Source organism: Protopterus annectens, chromosome 10.part0 (genome assembly GCF_019279795.1).
Source record: "Protopterus annectens isolate FY-2018-M chromosome 10.part0, PAN1.0, whole genome shotgun sequence".
Classification (NCBI taxonomy): domain Eukaryota; kingdom Metazoa; phylum Chordata; order Ceratodontiformes; family Protopteridae; genus Protopterus; species Protopterus annectens.
In genome coordinates this window covers 1208045063-1208055851 of record NC_056744.1, presented here as the reverse complement: position 1 = coordinate 1208055851, position 10789 = coordinate 1208045063, and the positions used below count along the sequence as shown (strand labels likewise).

At 38.6% G+C, this 10789-nt stretch overlaps 1 protein-coding gene across 1 annotated transcript in view; it reads left to right on the top strand.

Annotated features, from left to right (window-relative positions):
• Window positions 1–6227: 6227 nt before the first annotated feature.
• Window positions 6228–10789, top strand: part of SHISAL2A (shisa like 2A) — a 2291278-nt gene continuing 2286716 nt past the window's right edge. The window contains exon 1 of the mRNA XM_044085954.1: window positions 6228–7393. Within this exon, the coding sequence (XP_043941889.1) occupies window positions 7212–7393 (182 nt within the window). The 5' untranslated portion in view covers window positions 6228–7211. The remainder of the gene's footprint in view (window positions 7394–10789) is intronic.

The window sequence follows — 10789 nt, the reverse complement described above, 5'->3', positions numbered from 1 at the left end:
ACACAAAATTAAATAGAAGTCATATAGCTCATTTCATGGCACAATGTTATATATGTCACATTTTCAATTCATGGCAAAAGGTTTACAATACTATATATGACTGTTTTTAAGTAAAAACAAATTCAGAAAATTATTTACAAGTCACCTACTTCATTGATAAAGAGTTTACACGTGTACATGAGAAATGTCAACAGTGAGATATGATGTAATCAAGCATATATGAAAAATATAAAGGTTGCACAGTGAGTCAACATAAGTATGAGGTGGAAAATGATTATAGTATTGTTTAAATTCAAAGAAATATAAAGTGATCAGAGTTATAGCTAAAGAAACTGGAGGGATTAGATGTAGGGAGATTTATAGTTTGTAAGAGATAGAATAAGATGTTGAAAAGCTGACAGCAAAACCCAGAACAATAGAAAATTAGAATGGTGGATGGAAGTAAGATTGTATATGCCTTAGACAGACATGTTGATATTTAAACTAGCTTGAAAGTGGTGTGGAGAAATACATGGTGAAGTACCCATCTAGCCTTTCTTAATAAAGCATGCACATTTGTACATTTCTTTAAGTGGTCATGCAGCTTCTTGTGAAATTATTTTAGGTCAGTAAGTTAGCTAATTTCTAGTGTGATCCCATTTCAGTTTGCAGGAACAGTGTTGCTGAAGCTTCTTTCCACAGTTGTCAGACTGAATGAAGGCCTGACTAGTCCAAGAACATTATTATCTTGGTTTCTGAATGCATAGTGGAACTGTCTTTGATGATGATTTTGTAGTAAGAGTGGAGAGGAGAAGAAAAGATCCAGATGGAGTTGGTAACTAATTGGCTTTATAAAGCAAGGAGCTAGGCTGAGACCCTATCCTTCTGAGATGACTGAAAAATGCAGGCAACATTAAGGATGGAGTCTAAACAAACTATCTATGGAGGTGTTTTTGTGGAACTTTTTTATTATTGGTTTGCTTTTCTTTGCTTGCTTCATGGCCTATCATTAAGTTTTGTCAGCTAGCTCCAATTATTATTTTTCTTGTTAATGACCTCATACTGTGAGATAAGAATAAAGAAGAATTAAAGAAGAGTTTGCAAGTAGTGTGTAAGGAACAGAGATGCTTGGGTTAAATATAAACAGGAAAATGTAGTGGCTTGGAAAATAAAAGCTAAGCTGGGCATTAATCCCTACGTCACTCGATGGGTTGCCAACTGGCTTACTGACAGAACCCACACTGTAAAAGTAGCTGACTCCAAATCCAGCTCCAGGCAAGTGAAAAGTGGAGTAGCTCAGGATTCAGTCCTGGAACCTCTCTTGTTTGGCATCTACTTCTCTGAAGTACAGGCTAACACTAAGGGACTCTGGCTAACAAAGTTTGCAGATGACTGCAAACTGGGAGCCATTATTGAATCTTCAAATGATGTGGATACTCTACAAAAGGGCCTTACAGAAACAGATGCTTGGTGCCAGAGCCATGGGCTCAAGCTCAATGCCAAGAAATGTATAGTTATCCCCTTTGGGAAAAAACATGTACCCATGAATTATCACATAGGTGGCAGTACACTAAACACCGAAAGTGTGATGAGACTTAAGGATACAGGTGGTCAGTGGTCTCACCTTCAATAACCACATCACCACAACAGTCAGGAAATCCTTCTATGTGGCACACCTCATCACTAAGGGCTTTTCATCCAGAAAAAAGGAGGTCATCACCCCACTGTATTCATCCCTCATTAGACTCATTATAGAAAACAATGCCCCATTTGGTATGTACATCTCAAGACATCTGCAACAACTGGAAAGGCTGCAGAAATACCTCACTAAAGGAATTACAGGCCTAAAGCAGATGCCCTATGCTGACCGCCTTAAAAAACTCCAGCTATACTCTGTCACATATCGTCTACTACGAGGCGATCCCTGCTTAACATACAAGGCCATGTCAAACCCAGAGTTGTTGGACATGCTACACTTAAAGAAATCCCTCAGAGCCACATGCTCCAGGGATCTAAATCTTGTCATCACAATAAACAAAACATGCTGGAGGGATAGGTTCCTCACCCAGAGAATCACCAGACTCTGGAATAGACTGCCCATGCATGTCAAGCAGAGCGCCTCTTTGGCCCTCTTCAAAAGGAACCTTGATGATTGGATGGGAGAAAGGAAATGCACACTGGGGATCACATCAGTCGTCCTGCTAGACAGGGGTCCAGGGAAGTAAATAGTGTGGGAAGAAATAGCCAGGGAATTGTTATGGCTAGGCTTGTATAGGCCCTAGGGCCAATAGCCTAGTATCAACCTATGAACCTATGAACCTATAAGGGTAAGTGGAAGGATTATTTTTCCCATAAGAAGTAGATGGTGTATTTTTTTTATGAGATTGGGTTATAGTACGGAGAGAGAGAATGGAATTTTATTAAAAATGAAGAACACTATGAACTTATGAGAAAAGCAAGCATTACGTTTTGTGAGGGAAGTATTTCTAATAATGACATTTTAATAAGAAAAGGGTCTTACTGGGCAGGTAATCATATGCCACCTGAGTTGCTGTAGGAAGCAGTTACTGGACCTTTTTTTCTGTTTTTAGTGGTTCTGTGTTAAAGTCACAGCTTTTTAAAATTTTTAATCACTACATTTTTATATTATGTGCATAGAAAACACTAGATACTTTAAGTTATTACTGGGGGAGGGGGAGGTGAAGAAACAGCAGAGGCAGAGTATGGGGAATAGGAGACAGTCTTAAACAATTAAAGTATAAAAAACATATTACTTATAAGGTTAGCTCTCTTTTAAGGATATCTTCTTATGAATGAAAATTTACTTATTTTTATAAGAAGCATAGATGGGATAGATGTAAAATTAAGTTTCAGGAAGGAATTAAAAAAGGAGGCAACCTTAAACTCTTGAAAGTAATCAGTTGGACTTTGTGTGTGGGCTTAATCAGAAAAAATAAACAAATAAAAAATAAGGGACAGAGTTATTAACAGTACAAATGAGACAGTGTTTTGTGATCAATTGGGATTAGATGTTCATGGTGGGGGGGAGGGCTGTATTATTTTCTTCAATACAAAAATAGTACAGACATTTGAGATAATGACCTGCTACTCAAAACCTAAAGCAGTTACTTGGAACACTTTGTAATGGTAAGGGAATAGTATTACTGAAGAGACTTAGTACCAGCTTATTTAAGCAGTTGACAAACGCAATAATTAACTAAATAAGTGAATAAACTGGGACTATACTTGGGTGTGAACATAAGGGTGTGAATTCAACCAGCATTAAGAAACGTCTTGTCAACATTTTATCATGTTATTCTTCAACAGGCGGGTAAACAGTTTAACCAGCAAAATATGTGGAATTTTGTCCCAGCTTCTTGATCCATTGCCTCTGCTCTTCATTCCCTTTGGGTTAGTCTTCCTCTGCTGTTAACTCCTGTTGAAGTACTTTTTCACCCAATATGTGTGCTCAGAAAAAAAAAATAAGGCTGATAAAAAGCAAGTGATGAGACAGAACTAGAGATAGGAGCTGCCTGGGAACCCTTCAGCTTCTTAGATGTCAAGAAGACAGTGATAGATTTATTTGCTACAAAAGTATCACAATTATCATGCATATAACCACTCTCCATTTGCCCTTCTCGTTGTGGCAAACAAGCCCGCAGTTACACTGTACTGCAGTCTGCATTATTAGTATTGACAAACAGGGATACTCGCTTATTCTGTAAGCATGAACCATATCACTCTGGCTGACCTCTACTTCCACTGCTTCCTACTCCAATGCGGATGTGCAAAAGCTGTAAACGAATATTAATTATGACTTTATTCCATTTTCCTGCAGTCTGGCAATGTTCAGAGACTGAGTACTACTGCCCTACTCCTAAAAAAAATTACAAGTTGACATCTACAATATATATCGCGAGATTGAACAGTATATAGTGCATGGCCAATTTAATGTTATAGTTAAGTGTTTACCTAACATCTAGCCTTGGGAGGTGAACGAGCAGTCACACCTTTTACAACTCCAACCCTTATAACATCGTCATTTGCTGACGCCGGGAAACGTCCTATTATTCTGCATCTTGTTCAGGTCTATGAAACACTGTAAAACAAATCGGTTGCAATTAGAAAAAATAAATAAAAACAACATAAGTTTCATTTCTGCTGATTTCACAGTGTTTCATTTTTCTGACAACACACATTTAACCTTTACAGAAGTAAGCATACCGTATTCGTAATATGTCTGGGATAATGCCGATCCTAGCATCTACTGTACAGCAGTATGCATTTTCATGCAGGAATTGTGCTTCCGGATATCGTATTCATCTCTGTTTCCAAGGAGAGAACAAACCTCAGTTTAGCCAACCAATTCCATTAATGCCCTTTTCGCTTTCCGTGTATCCTTATTGAGTAGGGTTAGGCCGTTAGGGGAACGATTCCTAATCTGGTTAGCTGCGTTAACAGTTAATTTTCCAGCTGTACTGTACTCAGGACTGAGTGGGACCAGTTGTACCTGTCTCGGCACTCAGAAGACCCGAGGCAGAGGACTAATTCCGGATAGGACGCCTGTCTATTACAGTACGCGCAAACGTATATATAATCATTCACACCCACTACAAAGACCTACAGGCTATTTGTTTGGAGGACAAACAAATAACCAAAAAGCAGCATGTGGGATTTGTGAGGAAACGAACACCCACAAACTATTATATGTAGATACAAGGAGGACGGGTAGAGTCCTCACTGTAGGACCCTCACCATTAAAAAAACCCAGTAAATTACTTCCACAGTTTATAAAGTCCTGATAATTCCACTGTTGGAGCAAGACTAAACCTGACTGTCAAACACTTTTATACTAATTCCTGAACTGAGTCAGGAGGTATATCCGGGTTGTGGTGTTTGAGCATGTATGCCAATAAGTGTTTTTTTTTTTTGGGGGGGGGGTATATATCGGAATTGACTGATTTCAGCGTTTACCTTCTCACACTGTGTAGGCGCTGCAATATCCCATTTGTTTCAATCATCTACAACATCTTTCCGGCTTACTTATTTAACCTGTTCAGGCTGTTCAGCTATATGACAATTTAAAATAGCAGCACCTAAGGTATAAAATAAGGATGCACGACCTTTGTTAATGATTAAGTAAAGTAAGATACTGGCTTGCACACGCTGCTGCATTTGAAGAAGCCTTTATACCTCTCAACTGTCCAGATTTTCGCTTCATATTTTCAGTGTGCTCCTCGTAAAAGTTCTGGTTTTCTGGCAAATCAGAGGATTGAAGTCACTAAGCAACAACTGACATTTAATTTCAGGCTTCACGTCTTTGAGAAAATGCATGTTATTACTAACAGAGTTATTCTAGCAGCTTTCTAAGTTTATAAGAGCAATAGTTAAATTTTGCTCCTTTGTTGGGTCCCCCCCCCCCCCCGCACCACATTATGTTTGCTTTTGTTCTGATTTCTTGTGCTAAGAGTTTAGGGGGTATGTCAATCGTCCAGTTTACTAATAACAAAGTCTATAACTGTGTGTGTGTGTGTGTGTGTATGTGTGTGCTTTTTTTTCCCAAGCAATGCAAGACAAAGATGTGAGCACCACTTTTTTCATCCTGTCATTTTAAATATGATTATGGGTCAATAACTGTCCCTGTAGAACATTCCTATTTTCAGGCTTGATTTACCCCTGCATATGCTCTAACTAGTTTTGGAGTTATGCCTGGTGCCCCTATTGTCAGGTTTGGTTTACCTCTTATCACACATTTCTGAATTCCTCGTCTTCACACGTGATTTTCGAAACTATTCAGAATGCAGAAAAGCGCACTTCTTGACCAACGCACTAATGGCACCGAGAACTTACAGAAAGAGGACACGCATCTTACATGTCCTTTACCTTGTCTGATACAATTTTGCAATACAATTCATTAAAGTCTACAGGTTTTATACCGTTTCTTTGATAATGTGCTTATACACACTTCTACTGGAAGCAGAAAAGTTATGTGCTATTTGGTATTGACATTTTATGCTAATTAAATGCCCAGATTTTGGCATGATGATGCTAGTTGTCAAGGGCCTTTGTCCCTATTTTGAGTGTTTACATGTTGAGAGTTGAGAGGTGTGTGCGGTCCTTTTTGGAAAAAATACAAACCTTCTTTATTTCTGACACAAACGACAGCACCAATTACCCCCCCCCCCCACCCGTGACAACTCCAAGAGGGTTAAATGTGTTTGCTGCTGTACCGCATACAGCACAGTATTCTGCTGTGCAGTTGCAACTCCACCCCCCCCCCCAAAAAAATGGAACAGTAACCCACTATGAAGTCTTTCTCGGGGATGGAGGTACAATGATGAAAGGACTAATGTCCTCTTGAGAAGTATAAAACGGCAAGTATTTCATTCGCGTTGCGAATATCTGAACATGCAATGCTACCCGACCCGATGTTAAAAGCAGAACTACTACGTCAGCCTCGAAAGCATCGCCACTACTTTAACATTTCTCATCTCCAGGTGCATTCATCCTACAGTTTGTTGCTTGATTTCTTGCGAGTTTGTCATCTGTCAAAGGACAATTTTCTGGAAGTCCTGGATCATACTAGGCGCAGGAACAAGACTTGCCCTGTGATTTTTCCATCTGCACCACATTTTGAATATGGATTGTTCTAACTGAAAGGGTCCGGCTCATTATTAGGGAGATCATTGCAGCAAAGATAAGGGGGAAGGGGGAATTGTTGCTAATTCCGAGCAAAGAATCTGCAGCCTCACCTGAGGAGTTTGGGTTCTGCACATGACAACTGACCAGGGCTGCGTAGAGAAACAGGCTGTGCAGGAAATTCCTACCCACACCTCACAGCTGACACTGAGACAACCGATCTAAACTTTGGAATTCCATTCAGTAAATAGATCAACTAAGATTCTCTTTATGCAGGATGACAACTTAGAATCCATTCGCTTCCTTTCATTTTACGTGGGAAAAACTTGATACAAGAAAGCATCCGGTTTATTTAACTGTATCGGAAAACTAGTATAATCTTTTTCTCAATGAAGTCAATACAAATAACTACTTCACTTTCCTAGTGAAACGGTTTGAATGAGCACATGGATAAATTACAAGCTGAAGAATTTGAGAACCTGTTAAATTCAGTTCACCTGGAAGTTTTGGATAAATGACATCTGGAGCAATTTGTAAGCCTTCTTTCCGCGACTTGCAGGTTTCTGTTCTTAAAGGGCCTGACCTAGAGCAACATGAGTGCTGACTGCCTGAGTTATTATAACGCCCAGCAGGTGCTGGTCAGTGGGTTTAGCTGTCCCCCTCCAGAAGGTCCGGCTAATGAGCGCTACTGCTGCGGCTTCAATGACATCAAGTACTGCTGCGACGATCCCAACAGCTTCTTCCCCTATGAGTACAGCTACATGTGGTGGCTAAGGTAAGGAGCTCACTGGCAATCAGGAGGAATGCCTTATAACATGAATGCAGTGCATATCATTTCTCAAAGCTTTCCTAATGCACAAGCATAGAAATGGAACCGTTGATGCTCTCTAGACAGATAAGCTCATTTTTCCAATTGGGCAAGCTGCGCTCCACATGGATTGTTTCCATTTCATCACTGTGCAGCGTAGCAGGTAACAAACAAATCAGGGTAATTGTATTAGGCAGTCAGTCCTGATGTTGTACAAACACGATATTATTTGTTTGTTGACTGGTGCCTAGCTTTATTATGCAACTATTGAACTTGTGGTGGTAAACATCAAAACATTTTTGGTTGGGTGAGACTGTAGAACATGGTTATGTAGGCAACTAACAGAAAGTTCTTGGCATAAAACTTAACCGCGGTTAGACAAAGTTAGCTCACCATCTTCACAAAAGTAGACGGTCGTTATTACTATTTTTAGTATTTGCATCTCTAAGATTACACCAGTATACATGCACACGTCGTGTTTTACTATCCTCCAAGTGTGTGTGTGTGTGTGTGTGTGTGTGTGTGTGTGTGTTTAGTGCAAGAATCACAACAAATATTAAAATAACGAGAATACAAAGGGTAAAAGAAGGGACATATTTTTAATGCTGCTCCTATAAGCTTAGAAAGTTGATAGTGATATATGGTTAGCATTGGCGTGCATTTTCTTATATTCTTTTTTTTTTTATATTTTATTAAGATTTTTGAGATTAATTACAAATTTGACAAAATTTAAAATGTTATACAATATATGAATAAAACAAATCAATCATTTTTCTGAAGGCTATGAAGTCTGAAATTCATTTTAAATGTCTGTCATTATTTAGTGACTTCATATCCTCCACAGTGATTTGCAAGAACAACACAAATTTTTATGAGGCACAGACCAAAAACTGAGGCAAAAATTGGGGCATTCTGCAAAACTTTAAAGAGCTGAGGTGATATCTTTCAACCTCTTAGTGCAAGAAATCTGGACAAAGCCTGACAAAATGGGAGGACAAAGGTCTCCAAATAGAGACACATTTTAAATATTGCTTTAATAAACTTAGATAGTAGCTAGAGTAATGGGCTTGTTTTATCAAGCATTTTCTGAAGGATTTGAAGTCTGAAACTCAAATGTATGCCATTATTTAGCGACTTTAATCCGCAGATCATCCCAGAGATGTGCCAGAAACCATACATTTTATGAGGAATAGACAGAAAATGTGAGGCAAAAATCTGGACATTCTGTGAAAATGTGGACAGTTGAGAGGAATGGCTGAGGTGTATGTATGTGTGCTCGCGCGGGGGAGGGGATTGGTTATGATGAAGTGGTTATCAAAGACTGTATGAGACAGAATGAAAGAAGAAATGAATTGTAAGATAAGTGTACAGCTTCAAATGCTGCAGAGCAAGAAATACTGCAGTATAAAGAAGTCTTAGCATTTACTATAAATCAATTTTTAGGACATAGGTAAGATCAAATAAAACATAAGGACTTACTGCTAAGATTTCTGCTTACAGCTCTAAAATCTAGGATTCAGAGCTGGCCTCCTGTCACCGTCCTTACAGAGTTTGCACATTTTCATGAACATTCCTGTTTCTTATTCCCTCCCAAAAAAAAAAAATAATTAGCTACACTATTTTTTATGTATATATTATATTTAACCCTTTCTCTTCTGGCCTGGATGTTGGCCGAAAAGTCCATAGACTGACATATTTACACAGTTGAAAAATGGTAGCTAAATGTATTTTCTGTTTATATTTTTGTCTGTGTGTGTGTGTGTGCCTGTGAGCAAGTGGGGGGGGGGGGGGTCTTCTTCAGTAGAAGTTTGCATAAACTATTCAAACTTTTGTTAAGCAATTTCCTTTCAATGAATTATATAACCGGGTTTGGTTTTAATATGAGTTCTAAGACAACCACAAAATTATGACAATGTAAAAAACTTCTGATTTTATTGTTGGCTTTTAATATCACCCCTCCCTATTAGAATAGTGAATAGTGGACTCATTTGTTCTCCTGAAACAAAATTGCTGAAATTTGACAGATTCAAGCTACCTGGTTTCAAGCTGATAGTTTTCTTTAAATTTGCTATAAAAGTCAAATATTTTTATTTTGTGTAAAAGCAAGCATTTGCTGTTTTTCTACACAATCAGGAACTTGTAGGTGATTATACTAGTAGCAGGCATGTGAAAGTGATATTGGTTCTACAAAAAAACAGTTATTTTAGACAAATGCATATTTGTAATCTGGTAGCACAATTTTATGCATTGGAGGTGGAATGTTCTCCAGTTTATGAGACCCATGAGCAAGTGCCATTCATCTGCTGGAAGGTTTATCAGGAGTGCAAGATCATCTCTCAACATATGCACATGTACACACACACATGTACACACACATGCGCATGTACACACACACGTACATGTGTGTACACACATACACGTATATATACACACATACATGCACATATATATATATATATATATATATATATATATACACATGTATATATACACACATACATACACGTATATATATACACACATACATGTACACACACGCACATGTACACACACACGCACCACACTCACACACTCATATGCACACACAAGCTCTTGGTAGACTGCTGAAATGAGTACTTTGCACAGTTCTAGTAACCACAACCATTCTGACAAGCTGATTGCCCTACTTATAGGTTCATAGCTGTTTACTAGGCTAATGACCACAAGGGCCTTTTTAAGCCTAGCCATGCATCCCATATCTCAGACAAGTTCTGATATGCTTGATAAGGGTAAGCATGGGCCTGGGAGATGAACAATTTGCAGGGCACCTCTGTCCACTAGAGAAATAGGTGCCAAACCAGGGATGAATTTCCAGTTTCCCATTCAATTGTCTAAGTTGTACTTGAATTGGGTTAGGGAGGAACTCTGCATTACATGGATGGGGAGCCTGTTCCATAGACAGGAAAGTCTCTGGGATACATATCTATCTTGCCAGCAGGTCCTGTTTATATCTCAGTTAAGGTTTAAGTCTTTAAAATGGGTCATTCTGGTGCTATTTGTTTTGTGGATATGCATGGGGTCCATCAGAGTGGAGTCTGACAATGCCCTGTGTGGCAGGCATAGGTATTTATTTATTTATTTACATTTATTGACCTGGAGTGTCCGACTGGACATAGGTCCATTTTCAGTGGAGGCCCGGGGAGAAAAGCTCCACAGTTAAAATATACAGACAGTAGTTGCATTGGATTTACATAGCAATTAACAATTTGATCAACATAGCAATTAACAATTACAAACATAGTTACAGATGAAGACCATAGTACATCAGTAGATGATTAGAATGTTTATCATCTGTGAAGTACATAATAGACATTAACTATTTTT